We start from the raw sequence: 18,598 nt of genomic DNA on the forward strand, positions 1-18,598 counted from the left end.
GAGGCGACGGCATTCAAGCATTTGGAGTTCCGTTGGAGATGCCCTTAGGCTAAAACCTGTATGCATGATCATAAATTCTTCATATTCTGCAAATATGGATAGCTGAATAAATAAAAGCTACCTGGAATCTTCGAGATAGAATTCTTGATTCATCTATTCAATAAGGTAGCGTAGGTTTAATATTTCCCACGCCAAGCTAATCATGTCAGATAATGATCACGAACATTGCAACAGTTACACTGTAGGTTTCCACATAAGGAACAATAATACTAGTAGTTCCACTAAAAATAGGACTTCCAGAGGAATCAAAAAATATTTTACAATAAGAATTGGAGGGCTAGTTCTTCTAATAAACAATTCAACAATCCTCCAAATATTTAATGTACACGATTAAAAAAGTGCCTTTTGTTCTATAATCAAGAAAACTTTCAAACCAAGTAAATCGTCTTATCTCATACAACGCAGCTCAAGGGATCTCATAATTTTAGGCTGTGGAAACTAAAGATGAAGTACTTGGCTATAACTCTTAAAAAAAGAGAGAAGGGAAAATTGAAAAATTTACAGACAGATTGAACAAAGTTCAACCGCTCTACATTGCTATACATGCAGGCATGAGATGAAATCAACAGTGAGCATACTCACAATCAAGCAACCTTGTGAGGATCTCCTGGCAACTAGGACGCTGGTTGGGTTCAGCCCAACAATCTACAAAAAATGCCGAGAAAAGAATTGGAGAATGTACTCAAAAAGCAAGCAAAGAATGGTAGATGGAAAGAGAGAAAGATTTTATTGAGGTATAAACCTGCGATAAGTTTTCCAAGGGGTCCCTCAGGTATCTCTAATCTTGTTCCTTCGTTGGCAACTGCATATACCACCTGAGCAAAAAAATTATAACATATTTATAACACATCACTGAAAAATGTGCCACTTTCAAAAGGAAGCCAATTTGTACTAAAGAAATACAATATCGAAGCATGTAAGCTTACTTGAACTGCTGGTACACCTTCCCAAGGCCTATTGAGTGTGCATAGCTCCCACATTATGACTCCAAGGCTAAAGATGTCACATTTTTCAGTGATTGACTCATTGCGGATGAGTTCAGGTGCCATCCATTCAGGAGTTCCAGCAGAAGATTCATCCTTCATAGGAACATCTTTCGTCAATCGTGAAAGCCCAAAATCACATATCTTCACTGTCCAGTGCTTATTCACTAGGCAATTTGCACTTTTTAGATCACGATGAACTATTTTCATACGGTGAATGCACATCAACCCCCTAAAAGGCAATGAACAATTATTGAAATAGCAAAAAAAAAAGGTTATTTATGATTCAAGTATGCGGTGATGCAGTTTGAAAACATAATAATCATTGAAGAAAGAAGATATGCATTGGCATTTTGCAGACTTCTAAACTTGAATGTGAGATTTCATATTCTTTATTATAATCCTACTTATCTTTGTTTATGTTATGAAATCATTGGTAAACAACTGTCATGGTTTAGACCCACCTGCAGATGTCACGGAGCATTTTCAATCTTCTACGCCAACTTAGTTTCTTTTTCTGGCCACTCAAGTGTATTAAATAATACAAAGAGCCCATCTCCATGTATTCAGTAACCATCGACAAATGAGGAGGTTTCATGCATGCGCCAAGAAATAATATAACTATAAAAACAAAATTCAGCAATTGTTGTAAGTATAGAATGCAGGAACATCGGGTGTAATGTTTCACAGAGAAAATCTTATGGTATGTGATAAAACTCAGTGGTAGGCAAATAAATAAATAACTAGCAGAAATATTTAACCATTCAAAACTTGAGGAGAGGCTAATACCATTTGGATGCCTGAGTCGGCTGCAAGAAAAGAACAAACAGTTACGGTCAGAAATAAACTTGAAAATAATGAACAAAATAATAACACAACAACAATCAAAATGAGATTAAACTAATATTCAAAATTGGTAGGCACCTGAGAATTGATATCTCATTGCAGAAGTCTTCCATGTTTTCAGTTGTCAGATCTTGTTCTAGAAAAACTTTGATGGCTACATCAGTGCCATTCCATATGCCACGGAACACTTCTCCAAAAAACCCTGTAGGTGATGAAACCAATTCAAAGGATAAAAAAAAGAGAGAAAGCTTGGAAGTCTAATCAAATGATCTCTTGCAACAAAATTTGTTATAGTTGAGAAAAATAAAAGTGGAGAGTACAACTAGCAATCCTCGGCCTTCTAAAGATTAAATTAAAACATAATTACCTATACCAACACGGGTACCCACGGTCAACTCTGAGAAATCAATGCACCATTCTTCAAAAGGTAGCAAAGGCTTATTTAAAAAATGAGACTGTAGAACATTGTTCCATGTTGATTCAAAATCTTCTGTTCTCAGAAAATGAGAAGAATCACTTCTCTCAGAGTCCTGTCCTCCAAATTCATGAGGCGATGAAGGTAATGACACTGCTTTCTGGGTGGAATTTGTTTGCAATCTTAAACTTACACTAAAATCAGTAGAAGTGCTTCCAGTTCCATCTTTCTGGCAAAATTAAAGTCAAATCCATCAATAAGCAGTGAAAATAACAGCATTGTCTTAATATATAAGAAGATGGACATCTCAAAATAGAAAAAGCATATAACAAACTAAACAGTAATTTTACATTCAACAAATAAAGACTGACATTAACATTGAAAGAAGGCAGAACCAAAAGTTCACAACAGCATGCGTTCAATTTAACTACTTCCACTATCATCATGCCTCTAGCACTCAAGCAAAACAGTTAGGAAAAATCCCACGTTCAATTAGGACTCTTAAATCCTGAATGTACTCTCACCATGAAAGGGTTAAAAAAAAATCATATTTTGGATCCCAGTAAGGAAGCATAATAATTTAGCAAGATTGAAAGGCCACCAACTATTTCAATAAATAAAAACGGGCTAATAATGCTGATGGGGACATCAGCAGCGATTTTGACACATGTACATCCAGGAGATGCCGGAGATCGACGGCCACGATCATGATCTGTATTTTCATCATTTAATGTAGTAATTTATTTTTATTTCATGTTTTTTCGTTTTTGCCCTTATGGGTATTTGGTGGTTATTGTAGCCCAAGGGGCATTTTAGTACTTTACTTTCTTTGTCATTTTGAGGCCTATTTATATGGCCCTTTTCTCATGTAATAGTTTTAGTTTTTGATGAATGAAAATTTTGACATTTCATGTTCTCTTTGTGAGTGCAAAACCTCCACGATCTCTTAATGAGTTCGTAGGAGAAGCTAGATCTCTTTGTGAGTTCTAGGTTCTAGTGTTCTTCCATTTTTCTTCTTTGAATTTTCTTGATCTCGTCGTCATCACGGTGGTTTGGGTGAAAGCATTTGTGGAAGGTTGGAATTCACTCTTTGGATCCCTAGATTTTCCCTACTTCTTCCCCTCCTTTGCTCTTTGCCTCCGCCCCTCCCTGGATTACCCAGGCCGCCGGCCTGCAGCCCCAAACCGCCGGCCAGCAGCCACCGGCAAGCCTTTCTTCTTTGAATTTTCTTGATCTCGTCGTCATCACGGTGGTTTGGGTGAAAGCATTTGTGGAAGGTTGGAATTCACTCTTTGGATCCCTAGATTTTCCCTACTTCTTCCCCTCCTTTGCTCTTTGCCTCCGCCCCTCCCTGGATTACCCAGGCCGCCGGCCTGCAGCCCCAAACCGCCGGCCAGCAGCCACCGGCAAGCCCAATCCGCCGGCCATCAGCCGCCGGCCATCAGCCGCCGGCCATCAGCCGCCGGCCAACCCACCAACTCGTCGGCCACCTTTCCCCCTTCCTGCCGCCGCCTCCTTCCCCTCCTATGAGCTTCAAAACTGAAATTCAAATGGTTATGAGCCATTAATTGTTTCCTAAAATTGCTCCCTAACTTACGCCATCAACTTAATTGATTTACAATTTCAAATTTGAAATTCAAATTGATTAAATTGATTCCCCTCATAATTGGAAGCTTCCTCTCCTTAAGAAAACTGAATTTCATTTCAGATTTTTAATAAAATCTGAAATTCAATTAGTGGTCCCCACCTCATCAAACCGAAACCCCCTCTCCCTTCTAGCTTGGCCGGCCACTCCTCCCTCTCTCTCTCCCCCCTATTAATTTTCTTAATTGCACCTTTCTAATTTCCTGTACGTTACTCCTCACAAAATGAATTGAATTCCTGATTGGAATTCCGGAATTGAGTGCTTCCCAGAGGCTGTAGACTCCTCGTCAGTTGCTGTTCAACCCGTCTCCCTCAATTCTCTTCTCAGGCAGATCTCATTCCCTTGGTTTCCAAATCCCAATTGCTCCTTCTAGCCTGTCCTCTCACATCCAAATCCTGGAATGTCCGTTCAATGGCTGCCATTAGCTATTCTCACTATTGGACAGTTTGTTCATTTCTAACACAGAATTCTCACATCCAGATTTTCAGATTTTGTGAGCTGAGATAAATCCAGATTTATTTCAGTTTTTGCAAGGAACAATTTCAGATTTTGGAGAGGAGATCCTCTCCGTAACGAAGCCGGCGTCCCCGTTCTACATCAGTTCGGCCATCATCCTCCACCACTCCGGCCACCTATCCAAGAACGACGATCTTAGGCTCCTTCTTCCTCGGAGTGACCTCGGTTCTAATGTGGAGACTCTTCTTCCGCTAAAGCCTAGACTAGTTGAGCGTATGGGCTCCAAAGGTGACAGTTCTCATTGTTAAATCATGGTTAGGTTGCTGTCCATTTATTTTCTGCACCTTTTAGTAGCTGTTTTGGCGAGATTTAGGTAGTATTCACCTGCTGTCCCCACTCTAGACTCCACCCAAATTTCTTAGATAATGTCGTCCATCACTCTAGTTTGCTGTCCCGTTCTTCCAACCGCCGTAGTTTGCTGTCCACACAAAATTCTGCAGTGTTTGGTAACATTTAAGTGAGTTTAACCTCGGATTAGGGTGCTGCCCAAGCCTTAGCATCTTCCCTAAACACCTAGTGACCTACAACCCTTCTTGAAGCTTACTGTCCAGTATTTTCGGTACCTTTTGGCAAGTCGAAATGGTGTTTTCCCTTTGTAGAATGTGGTACCTTGCACCCAATCTTCATTAGGTTTCACTTGACGCTTTTCAATGGACCCGATAAGACTCCAAAAGAGTTTAGATGACATCGTTAACCTAGTGGGCACTATGACTAGAATTAGGACGGAGAAACCTGTTGACTATCCCCACCGTTTCCCTCCTCTTAATTGTTCCGGATTGCTTCCCAAGTCAAGAACCTGGAATTGGAGTTTTCCCTCAGCTTTTCTCTTCCTTCACCAAGCGTGAAACACTTGCTGCTAAGACGTTCCTCCCCACACCGAGAATTGGATTTCCACTCAGATTTCTGAGAGAAAAGAAAAAAAAATGACATAAAATCTGAAGCATTTCAGATTCCCTTATGGAATTATTCAGCTTTTGTGGAAGGAATTTGGAGTTAATTTTCCTCTCCCTAGCAGAAATTGAATTTCTCTCAGGATTGGGAACAGTGCCCTTCCTCTGCTTCTTGATTGCTGATATTCCTCTCCGAGTTTGGGAGAAAAATCTGAACTGTGTCAGAATTCCGAAAAGGAGTTCTCTCAGATTTTTGGGAGGTTTTGGGACAAGAAAATTTCTCAGAATATTTTTTGGTGAAATCTGAACTTGCTCTCAGATTTTGGAGAAGAGACCCATTCATTAGCAATCATGCGTTTTCGTTTTACATCAAATGCGCATCCTAATAATATAATCAACCTAGAAGCATTTATAAATAAAAATAAAGTGTACGATTTACTAGAAAACTGAAGTTGATGAATTTCAAATAGATAAGCTATAGCCACAGAAAAGTAAAAGAGAACGATGCAGCCAAGGAATGAGAGACCAGAACTCAATAGTAAAGATCATCTTGCACTGCTTTGGTTGTGATATAGAACAAGACAAGTAGACCATTGCAGGAAGTAGTTGAACCAGAACAAGTCACATACATGCTTTGTTGGGCCACTAGAGTTCTCATTTACTGAGCACGAACCCAAGCGGTCGTCATGATGATCCCTCAATAGACGATTTTGCTTCAATGTTTCATTCATAGCACGAACAGCTCTAGAAAAAAAAAGGTAAGGTAAACGATTATATTAACATTTAGTAATTAACTAAAATAAAATTAGATTGCTATTTCAATTAATACTATAAAAAAAGATAAATCAGAGACCAAAATATATTGCACTATGACACTGTTACAGCGCATTTAATTCAAACCAGTGTTGAATTATATCATAAAATCGCAGTTGAAGAATAAAGAATATCAACAAATGGTGTGCTAAATTTCTGTTTTCCAATCATTGAGATTTCAGAATAGAATATGTAACCCCAACTAGGGAGATGAGCAGCCTCATGAGAAGGCAAAAGAACAGGAAAATTTCATGAATCCTTATGTAAGGCTAAAATAGTCCCCTTCATTTCAACAAACTGGCTATTAGACACCTTTTCTGTTCGATATGAGAAACGCTACAAAACTCAAAAGAACCAAATATCAACCAACGGAAATGAAATAACCAAAAATGCTCATTATCATTTTCGCATGTGAACATGAAATGAGGAAAAAAGAGTGCAATTTAAGAACCTTCTACTCAACTTTTAGCCAAATGGTTTAGCATTTGTAGTAGTCCTCTTTGAGTTCGTGCTTTAGTTCATTGTAGTTCCTTCCAGGATAGACATTCGGTTAGTTCATTTCATTCCAAGTAAACTTTCTTGACCAGACCTCTACTACTCTTTCTAGTGGTCTTCAAATGTCCATTGTGTAAGACATTGAACAAGAATATTACACATCATTGGAAGAAGAGGGAAGAAGAAAGGAGAGCAGGGCAATGAAAATTTTGATGTTTACCGAAAAGAGGAGGCAATAGCCTTGTTTTGCGTGTAGAGAAAGAGAAGTAGGGTTGCCAGAGTGCATGAAAGAAAAAAAGGACTTTTCAGTTTTAAAATCATCCCAACAATCCCTATCTCTATGTTTAAAGGGGCTGAATTACGCTAAAGATATGTCAAAAGATTTAAGACAAGAATTGGCAATTTTTAAAGAGTGTTTGTCATCCCTCCCCAGTTCTCAATGGACTGGGTATGCCCACCCAACTTCACCTAATCGCCATGTTCACAAATGAGACCAAATTGTGGTTTTCAAGAAATGGGTTAAAAAATGCAACAAATCCAAAACATAAAGAAACTTTTTGTAAACACAGAAATAGCATCACATTCCAACAATATAGCTTACATGCCCCAACATTTCGGAATGGAAAAGTCTTATCTAAGAAAAAATCAACCTGACAATATCATCACCAATCTCTGGTGTAATGCTTATGCTTCTCCTTCGTAACCTACGAACTTCAGATGTTGAAGAACCATCTGACCTACAGATAAAGGGGAAATCAATTAGATCCACCAGACATGCCAAGAAAGAGAATTTTACATTGTTTGCAGCTTATTTAAAAGCCTAGCACCCGTATCAAGAAAAAGGCAGCTTCTGAGTTTAAATAATGGACAGTATCACTTCCATATAAGGCATTAATGACTTTTTTAAATGCGTGTCTTAGCAAAAGCGGCTGAATAAAAGTGTTGCATTTCAAAAGTTAATCGTAATAATAGAAGTACATAATGAAAAAGAATCAGTCATAAAAAGCATATAAAAATTCCTATCCCACAACTCCACCGAACAACGTTACCCAAGTTGTATAAAGGTACCATGCAAAGGGGTATGCATAAAAGGGTGGATAACACACGAACAGTCTCCCAACCATTCCTAATTTCAATATTGTGATGATGAATATTTTTCTTCTTTTCAAATAAGACGCAGATCAATTGCAGGGGTTAATATTTAAATATTTGCTCAATAACAAAAACTACCCCCTCGAGTTTAAAAAATAATATTTCATAAATTATATGGTTTTCTCTAAATTACTTCCGTTCAATAACTGAAATAACGGAGAAAGCTATGTTGCAGGATAATCAAATCACGTGAAACTGCCAGGTCAAACATGAGACGGGATTGAAAACAGGATATAAAGTACATGCACACGATGCACCACAAAATAGAACATGGTGAGCGCAAGAACTTGAGGAACAATAATTTATTGAGAAGAACGCCATTGCAAGATAAACTTAATTAACTAATAAATAAATATAAAAACAAGCAACAGGAAGACAAAACCTTATCAAGAGTGAAATAGCCACCAACAACTTCACTTCTTTTTCTGACAGTAAATTTAAGCATACCTTGTGGGATGTCAACTTAAAAACTCTCAATCTCCTATTCTATACAAGCAGTCGTTTAAACAACCAGCAACTAGAAGGTTAGGGCCGCCCATTGATAATCCTTCATGAATAAATACCTAATAAATATTCACCTCGACTACACTGCTAACATCTGCTAGTGTGCTCTACCATTTCAACCCAAGATAAATCACCTCCATTGAAATCCATACATCTTCCAATCAATCCAGTCCTAGTAACAGCAATCTGGAGTAAAGACAGGTGCAGGAAAGCAGAAGCAATACATATATGAAGCAGCATGCAACATTCCATAGAAAACATGTTACACAATCAAATGTTGGAGAGTTTTGACTTATTTATATTATATTTATTTATTTATTTGTGAGAACGGGGAGGGTGGGTAAGTATAGCGAGAGAAACAGGCATGATCAAGCGCATGAGAACAATAAAACAATTGCAAAACTAATTACTGCCAATTATCTTTTGATTTCCTATTGTTAATGATATGTCAGGCTAGTTATGCATTAAATTACAATTTATAAAGGTTAAAATGCACTTTTATAGCAACGTAGCTTAATCCATGTATCCAAGTAAATCCACCATGCTTTCTTTTTTTGAGACTGTAGTTATGATTAGATGTTTTAACTACACTGAACTGCTTTATGGCCTGAAGAAAAAGCAAGATTCAACAACGTGCTTGTGCTTCACACAATTCCTAAAAACCAAATATGATTATTTGCATTTATTTTATAGCGTATAACAGTATCAAAACGTCTTCAAAACCCTAAGCTAGTAGGGGGAAAAAAAAAACTAAGCACTTGCATGGTTGGACTTCTCTATTTTTATAAAGTAGATCGGGTGTTAAAAGTTGCTTTATAAAGTACTAGCATAAATTTGTTCTAAAAGCAACTACTTCAAAAAATATTTATCAAAAAACAGATCAATTTTAATATCCAAATAATGCGCACATACAGGTAAAAGATCAACCAAATGAGATTAAAAAGTTCGCATCCTGAAACAGCAAACAAGTTATTTGGTAATTACCTGCTGTGCTGTCAACCTATTGCGCTAGGGAATAGCTGAAATAAGCAGAAACGAAAAACCAAATGCTTAAATGCCTTCCAAGGTTATGGTTTCTCAGACCTAAGTATATAGAAGAGCAAAAATATTTTTGCTATGGTAATATATACAACGTGGCATTATTTTTAGCTTTCCGAGAAGTTGATAAGGAGATTTATCTCCCCCAAAAATTTAGTATGATATAAAAAATAGTCAAATAAACTGTCATCATTCTTCCAAAAAAATTATTACGATATGATAGAAATGTTATCATAATGTTATCATAATATACAACAAAATTCAAGATGCAAATTTAAGGAACATTGGTCTCAAAACTAGATGATAACCTCCATCACAGTTTATTTCTGAATTTAGATATGGCACGGTCAAAGAATCCATATCTTTGTCCTATTTGTTATGAGATTCTTGCAAAGGTTATTGGGAGGGAGAGAGAGAGAGATGATCAAGAGCACGATAACAATGGAATAATTGCAAAATTGTTGCAATGCCAATTATCTTTTGACTTCCTTTATCTTTTTAATACGTCAGACTAGTTATTAATACAATTACAACTTATAAAGATCACTTTGCACTTTTATAGCCGTGTAGCTGAGTCAATGTATTCAACAAAATCACCCTGGAATTTGTGTATATTATTTAATAGATGTTTCATAGGAAAATAAATATTCTAAGCATTCAAGAAACTAAATGGGTTGGAGAGAAGACTAAGATGATTGATAATTTAGGATTTAAACTATAGTATTCTTGTAAGAGTCATACTAGAAATAGTATAGATGTGATTATAGATAAAAGTTTAAAGGATAATGTTGTAAAAATTAAAAGAAATTGAGATAGAATTACAATTTTAAAGATTATTAATATTATAAGTGCTTATGCTCTTCAAGTAGGTTTGAAAATAGGTTCAAAATTAAAATTTTAAAATGGCTTCGAAAAATTAATACAAAAGATACCTCTTGAAGAAAAAAAAAATTATTGGAGGAGATTTAAATGTACATGTTAGTAGAGAGGTAGATTATTTTAAAAATTCATGATATATATGAGTTTGGAGCAACTAATAAAGGTGGTAAGATCATATTAGATTTTTTTTTTTAACTTATGATTTTGTAATTGCTAATACATTATTTATGAAATAAAAAATGAACATCTTATCATTTATAAGAATTGATATAGTAAAACTCAGATTGATTATTTTCTTATAAGAAAAATACACCGTTTATATTGTAAAGATTATAAAGCTATATCAAGTGAAAGTTTATGTATCTAATATCACTTATTAGTTTTGGACTTTAAGATGAAGGGGAAGAAAATAAAAAAAAATAAAGTAAAACGTTGTTTTAGAATTAGATGGGATATCTAAAGAATATTAAAAAATATATATATTTTTAAGAGAAAGATAATATATTTTAAGATTTTATTTGTGCATAAGGAAGCTAATGTTATGTGAAAAAAAATAGTCAGTGATATTAAGAATATTGCAAAAGATATGCTTAGAGTATCAAAAGAAAAAATTCATAATAATAAAAAAAGTTGGTGATGAAATCAAAATTTTCCGCTGGTTGTCGACTACCTAACGCAACACTTCACTTTTCTCATTCAGGACTTGGGACAAAGGATTGATGTTATTGTTGTTGTATAAAATCAAAATGTGCAAGAAAATAAAAAAAATAAGAAGATTTATTATAAAAATTGATTTAAATATAAAATTATGATAATTGGGAAATATATAAAGAGGCTCGTAAGGAGTCTAAGAAAATAACATGTGACATAAAAATTTTAGTTTTTAATGATTTATATAATAGATTAGATACTAAAGATAGCGAAAGATTTTTTTTTTTTTTTGAAAGGATAGCAAAAGATATATATAAGTTAGTCAAACAAAGAGATGGTAGTAGTAAGGATTTAGTTCAAGTGAAGTGTATTAAGGATGAAGATCAAAAATATTTAGAAGAGGATATTCAATAAAGGTAGATGAGATATTTTTCTAAACTTTTTAATGAAGATTATGAGAATTCGATTGACTTTAGTGACCTTAGCATCCTAAATGAAAATATTTTTTTTTTGTTTTTATCGGCGTATTAGTAAAACTAAAGTTAGAGAGCCTTTAATGAAAATGAAGTGCGAAAAAGTTGTTGGACCAGATGATAGTTTAATAGAGATGTAAAAATGCTTAGGAGACGAAGGAATTTCTTGGCTTACTAAACTTTTTAATATTATTTTGAAGACTAAAAAGATGCTAGATGAGTGGAGAATGAGTGTGTTGATTCCTATTTTTAAGAATAAAGTTGATGCACAAGATTATGCGAATTATAGAGGAATTAAGTTAATGTGTTATACTTTAAAAATATGAGAGAGAGTTATGGAGCATAGGTTAAGCATGATACTAATGTTTCTCAAAATCAATATGGATTCATGCTAGGTATGTTTACTATGGAAACTATACATTTATTGAGAGGTTTGATGGTATAGAGAGAATAAGGAAGATCTACATATGATATTTATTGATTTAGAGAAAGCATATGATAAAGTTCCAAGAGAAGTTTTATGGAGAGTTCTAGAAAAAAAAGGGGTTAATAATTCAACTCATTAAGGATATATATGTATGAGTTATTATTTGGGTTCAAACACAACGTGGTTTGACCAAGTATTTTCCTATTTCAGTTGGATTACATCAAGGATCAACCTTAAGCCCGTATCATTTTGCTTTAGTCATGGATGTTCTCACTAGACATTTACAAGATGTTGTACCCTAGTGTATGCTTTTTGCTGATGATATTTTTCTTGTTGATAAGACTAGAGAGGGAGTAAAGAGTTGAAGGTAAACTTGAATTATGGAGGTCAACCTTAAAGTCAGACCAAGGCTTTCATTTGAATAGATCTAATACTGAATATATGGTGTGTAATTTTAGTAATAATAGATCTAGTGAAGGGATTGTAATTTTGGGTGATCAAGTCATTAATAAGAGTACACATTTTAGATATCTTAGGTCTATTATTCAGATTGATGGTGAAATAGATGAGGATATTATTAGTAGAATTCAAACTAGATAGTTGAAGTGGAGAAACGCATCGGGCTTGTTGTGTGATATAAAAGTCTCCCTCAAACTTAAGAGAAATTTCTATAAGATGGTGGTTAGACCTTCAATGATTTATGGTGCAGAATATTCCCCATTAAAAAAGAAGCATAATATTAAGTTAAGTGTTGTAGAGATGAGGATGCTCGGGTGGATGAGTCACTTTACTTTTAGAGATATGATACGAAATAAGTATATACGTGAAAAGGTTGGAGTAGCTCCAGTGGAAGATAAAATTAGAGAGAGTCACCTTAGATGGTTTGGTCACATAAAACGGCGGCCTTATAATGACTAGGTTAGAAAAGTAGTGTATTAGATTTGACTTATGTTAAGAAATGTAGATATAGACCTAAAAGGACTGACTTGGTTAAAAAATATTCGACATGACATTTCTTTATTAGATTTAAATGAGAATTTAACTTTTAACATGACATAATAAAAAAAAATGATTCACGTGGCCAACGCCACATAGTGGAATAAGGCTTTATATTGTTGTTCTTGTTGTATTTAATAGATGTTTCAACTACACTAAATTGCTTTATGAACTGATGAAAACTAAGAATAAAAAATTAAGTTGAGCTTGACATGATTCATCATATGACCAAAAACAAGTATGGGCATTCCCCATTGATATTATAGAATCTAAGGGTCCATTTAGGATAGCTACAGCTTGTTGTAAACATAGTTCTAGTTGTAACTTGTTGTAAAGATAATACTATCAGCTTCAACTTATTATAAAGATAATTGTAAAATTATAATGTGGAAAGCAACTTTGAAATATTCTGAGTATTTTTTTAAAGTTAAATAACAACTTTCTTACGGCAACCACATCCTAGCATATAATTGAAAAAAAAAACTTCCCGCCACAAAAATTTTTGAAAAGCAACAACAAAGTAGTAGCCAAATACAAAATGTAGGAACTGTCTGAAAAACAAAGCAATAAAAAAACACCCCAAATAGACCCTAAGTATCAAATCAAGTTGGAACCCTAAGTTAGCCAACATAAGAAACTAAGGGCTTATTTGGTTGTACTTAAGTTTTTCACAAAGTTGATTGAGAAGTTGAAAAGTCCTTAAAAATCAGTTCCATAAATTTGTTCTAAAAACAAACATGCTAAAGCAAATTTCTCAAAGAGCATATCAATTTTCTTATCCAAAAAATGTGCACTATCAGTTAAAAATATCAACCAAATGAGCTCAACATGCTCGCATCCTGAAACAGCTTACAAGATTATTTCTTTGTTAACCACCTTCTGTCAACATATTGCAGTTAAAAAATAGGTAAAATATGCAAAAATGAAATACATATTGAATGCAAATTGAGATGGAAAATGGGTGGGAAACCCCTTTCTTTGTAGCATGGCCAGGCAGGTGAAGAGCTGTTATGAATGGGATTTGAGGACGAAGATGATGGTGGGGTGGTGAACGGGAGGATGAAATCATAATCGTTAGAGCATGTCATTTAAAACTTCATTGATGTCATGATGCGGATGAAGATTTTCTAGACAAAGTTTCACACTGATACCAAATTATGTAAAACATTACGGAATAGATAAAAGTGGGTGGTAGGAATAGTAAAGCATACCATGTATTGTCAAAATCCCATCCAATTAATAAAGTTCAAATTAAACCAACCAAACCAACTTAATTAACCCAACTAGGAAACCCAAGTTGGCATGCCATTCAGTCAAGTCAAGTCAACCGACATAGCCCAACCTAACCTTAATTACAAAAAGAAAAAAAGAAATTCAACTTCTTCAATTAAAATTGTAGCAAGATTAGCATAGTCTCTCAGTTTGCTTTAAGAGAAACTAGTGACTTTCTTACAAAGCTGATTAATAAGAAACTATATTTACGTGGATGTGTATTCATTATCTTTAGCAAGGATTTATGGGAATGGCGTTTTGACATTCCAAGGACCAACTCTCTGCATTCCAATTCTCCCAATGATTCATTGATCAGCCATCAGAGAAGATGATGTAGTTATGTGATCACTCATTTTCATAGGCTATAATTTGCTAGTGTTGTTTCATAGTTTTAAATCTTCAAGTTTATTGTGCCACTTACCTGTCCATATTACAGAGCTTTGAAACTTGGACAACCTCCAATGCCTCTGCTTCTCGGGTTTGACATGTCATGATAAATGAGTCCTTTCCCAAAAATTTGTTTATGTTATTTTCAAATTTGTTTACCATTCATTCTTGCTTTTCTTCTAGATGCATTGAACAATGTTTCGTTTGTTATTTACATGATGAACTTGATCTTCTTTTTTATTTGTTTTTGCCGTACCTTGTTATTTGGAATTAGATTCATTTTTATAAAACAGAGGCCATGGTCTATGTAATTTAAATATGATAGTAAAATTTAAGAAATTTAAGATTTCATGCAACATGAAGGTTTCAATCACCCTAAGGACAGTGAGATGCTTCCTCTCTTCCTTCGAGAGAATTAGAGAGCTAGCTAAGATAATTGATACCATTATTTAAAATTGCATAATATGAGGCCCGCCTCAGCACAATTCAAGTGAAACGCCCCTCAAGCTTTTTTTATTAGGTTTGCGCCTTAGCATGGCTGAGGCCCGCGTCGCTATACCGACATGAGGCGTACACCTTACCCAACAACAACAACAACAACATCAAGCCTTTATCCCACTACGTGGGGTCGGCTACATGAATCCTTTTTTCTCCATTGTGTCCTATTAAAAGTCAAATTCTCATTTAAATCTAATAAAGAAAGGTCATTCCTAATATTTTCTAACCAAGTCTTTTTAGGTCTACCCCTACCTTTCTTAACATAAGTCAAATCTAATATTCTCTAACTTCAGTTTTACTAATACGCCGATAAAAACAGAAATCTTTATTTTCATTAAGGGTGCTAATATCACTATAGTCAATCTTATTATCACAATCTTCATTAAAAAGTTTAGCAAAATATTTTCATTAAGGCGTACACCTTACCCGATTTATATATTTTTTATAAATCATACTTAAATCCTAAACTAAAGCCCCGAATAAATCATGCAATCATGCACCCTCAAGCCGCATCAATTTCCTCTCAACAACCTCGACCTCCAGGCCACTACCTTAGTCGTAGCTACCAGCATCGTAATCACCGCTAAAAATCACTTGAAAGCGGCACACCACCACCTCTAAAAATTTTAGAGTATTATTCTCATATTTATGTTAATGATAAAAATTTATAAAAGAGAAGATTAAAATAAATGAAAAAGAAACAAATTGAGATGCATTGAACTCCACATGATGAGGCAGGAGAGAGACCAATTTTTTATAACGATGTCTCAAATAAAGACCACAATATGTGATAACAATGCAGAGATTTTTGAGTAGTAGCTAATTATAACAGCTTTTGTATGAATTAAATGTGGATGAGTGGGAAGCTGACAAAGAAGGAATTTAGAGTTGAACTTAATGTTATAGGATACTTTTACGTAATTTCTATATTCCAACTTATTTTGCTCTTGTATTATTTAGATTTCAATTCTATTTCACGCAATTTATCACTTGCCACTTTAGGTCTTGTGGATTTTTTTATTTCACTTGTATGCAAATTTATTACTTTATAGTTCAATAGAAAGTTAATATATCATTCTTTAATATATTATTTGGGTATTATATAAAAAATTATTTTTAATATTTATTTTTCACTTTACGCGATTTTTGAATTTTGAGGCTTACGCCTCAAAACGCTTTGAGGCTTATGCCTCGCCTCATGAAAAAAAAAATGCTTCAATATCCAATTGCGCAATTTTAAACCTTAATTGATACTATTACTTAGATTACACTACTTATGTGATATAGCATGTATTTCCTTATTACTATATAGGAACTAGAATGCTTCGAATGAAGAGATTTAAAAAAAAAAAATAGAATAAAAATAATGACAAATAGATCTATATGACTATAGTTGTTGAAATTACTGTTACTTTGGTGATTTATTAGTACTTATTTTAATATACATACATATATATTGATGAGGCTTACTTAAATGAGAAGAAAATAGTAAAACCATATTATGTGAAATGAATATTAATTAAATTATCATCTTAAAATAATTAAAACTTCTGATGAACTTCTAATATCATATTTTCTTAACGTAGATGCATGTAAATAATCAACTGACTTAAAATTAAGAAAATAAATAAGTTTTTTAAATTAACCTATTTGTCTTGAAACAGCTCCATCAAATCTCGACTCAAAATTTGTATTTTTTTACTACATTTAAATTGACTATAACCAATATTACATTATCTAGTCTAAAGCTTAGACAACTTGTTTTAGGCTCAACATTTTCTTAAAATGTAGATAAAATTTAGATATAAATAAAAATGAAATAAAAGATAATTTTAGCAAAATTTATAAATATTTTGGGGTCTTGTTCTATTTTCCTAATAACTTTTCACATTTTAGTCACTTTAATTTCTCCAATTTTATTTTATGAGAACATTAATTTTCTTCTGCCAAAAAGTCTGACCTGATCTCCTAATATCATTCCCTTGCTAACCCTTTTCAATCCTCTCTAAGCACTTTGAGATCACTAAACGCCCTCTTTCTCCACTATATCATCTATAGCCTTCAAGACCCAAATCCTACACTTCCTTCTCTCTACTTAGCTTTTTGAAGCCTCCCTCGCCCCTATCGCCCCTTCTTTATTCTCTATGAGCACTTCATTGACACCCAAAATAATTATAGCCTCATTCGCCTCATTTTCTCCTCCACACTACCCCACTCTGTGATCAACATACTCTTTAGAAAGTGCCCAAGCCACTAAACCTCTTCTTTTCCAATAGCAACAACATTAGCGATGATCATTTAACAAATGCAGCTGCGATGATGATCAATTGGCTCCCCCATAGAAATTTGCACTTATGCGACATGAGCAGAGAAAGCGACAATTTCCAAGACGACAATGCAGCATCACTTTGATAATAATGTCCTATCTCCCTTGCATCTCTCTAGCTCACATCATCAACTAGGTCTATAACTCACGTCTCATGCTCACTCACATCTTTCTTGCTCATGACAACTCCAGTCCCTTGCTTTCATCTCTCTTGCTCATGTTGACGACCATGAGATCATACACGTGGTCTGCAAAGCACTTACAAGGCTTGAGCAAGACCAACGACAACAGTGGGGCAATTTGGGAAGGTCAGTTCCACAAATGATGATAGGCTTTAATATAAAGTAGAGATTTTTATTACATGGTCTGTTTCGCTACTCTCACCAGCCACTTCTATCCTTCTGCTACATTCTATGTCATTACAAATTCACAAGCAATCGTGATACCCATAAATTTATAGCAAAAAAGGACAAAGCAACAATACTAAGTTTTACAATTCATTATAAAACAGGCTATTTCGAATATTAAGTTTAAGCATAAATATAACAAAATAACCATGTGAATGCTTTTAAAAATGGAATTAAAAATGAACCGAAGTTGCACGTTTTTTTTTTTTTTTTTTTTTTTTTCAGCAAAGCCAATCTAAAGATAAAAAGCATCAATAAAGACAATCAGGAACCTTGATCCAGCTGCACCATATTCCGTAAATGATTGCCTATCACCACCAAGCATGGACCGTCCATGTGCTCGAGAAAGTGGATGTTCGGGACTGCAAGAGTTAATCATAACTCAACTTCAGCAAATAGGACATTAGCGCATTAGAATAAGAAATAACGTATTAATCATGTAGTGTAAGTGCATAATCTTTCTAGACAATTAATATCAATTTGGCATTAGTTTTTACATTATTTAAAAAGAAATCACATCAAATTGAAAATAGTTGAGGGACTTCTATCATAACAATAATCAATGTTGCATGCCTTTCAATGTAATGATGCTAATAATGGAGCCATTAATATTCCGAGCAATAGTAAATTAATTTGAAAATCGATACCCAATCTCAAGATATTATGCCAAATTCTCCAGGCTATCCCTAGTTTTGCTTATTGACATGGAAGGCAACAGAGTTAAGTGCAATCTTTATAATGCTAGCTTGTTAAAGTTTAAGAATCGCAAGAAAGTTGGAATTTTGCATAGAGCTATATAACATGACTCAAAAAAGTTGACCAAATTCACTAAAAAGTTGACCAAAATCATTAATGAGCCCACATATTCTACTAGTAGGATCCCCGATTCCGATATCATTATAAGAAAAAAATACTTAAAAAAAAT

The 18,598-nt window shown here is 34.3% G+C and overlaps 1 protein-coding gene across 6 annotated transcripts in view; it reads right to left on the reverse strand.

The window, feature by feature from the left end:
* Nucleotides 1–254: 254 nt before the first annotated feature.
* LOC110094766 (serine/threonine-protein kinase EDR1) overlaps nt 255–18,598 on the reverse strand; it is a 52,598-nt gene continuing 34,254 nt past the window's right edge. For 4 of the 6 annotated variants that reach the window (XM_020820092.2, XM_028695596.1, XM_028695595.1 and 1 more), the window contains 10 exons: nt 17,946–18,035; nt 7,314–7,400; nt 5,985–6,099; nt 2,257–2,533; nt 1,968–2,091; nt 1,833–1,852; nt 1,508–1,664; nt 987–1,275; nt 803–875; nt 255–705 (listed from right to left, as the gene is read on the reverse strand). In XM_020820092.2, coding sequence (XP_020675751.1) covers nt 623–705; nt 803–875; nt 987–1,275; nt 1,508–1,664; nt 1,833–1,852; nt 1,968–2,091; nt 2,257–2,533; nt 5,985–6,099; nt 7,314–7,400; nt 17,946–18,035 — 1,315 coding nt within the window. In that variant the 3' untranslated portion in view covers nt 255–622. The remainder of the gene's footprint in view (nt 706–802; nt 876–986; nt 1,276–1,507; nt 1,665–1,832; nt 1,853–1,967; nt 2,092–2,256; nt 2,534–5,984; nt 6,100–7,313; nt 7,401–17,945; nt 18,036–18,598) is intronic. The other 2 variants (XM_028695597.1, XM_020820090.2) reach the window with 1 other exon arrangement.

Source organism: Dendrobium catenatum, unplaced genomic scaffold (assembly GCF_001605985.2).
Source record: "Dendrobium catenatum unplaced genomic scaffold, ASM160598v2 fragScaff_scaffold_659, whole genome shotgun sequence".
NCBI classification, from domain to species: domain Eukaryota; kingdom Viridiplantae; phylum Streptophyta; class Magnoliopsida; order Asparagales; family Orchidaceae; genus Dendrobium; species Dendrobium catenatum.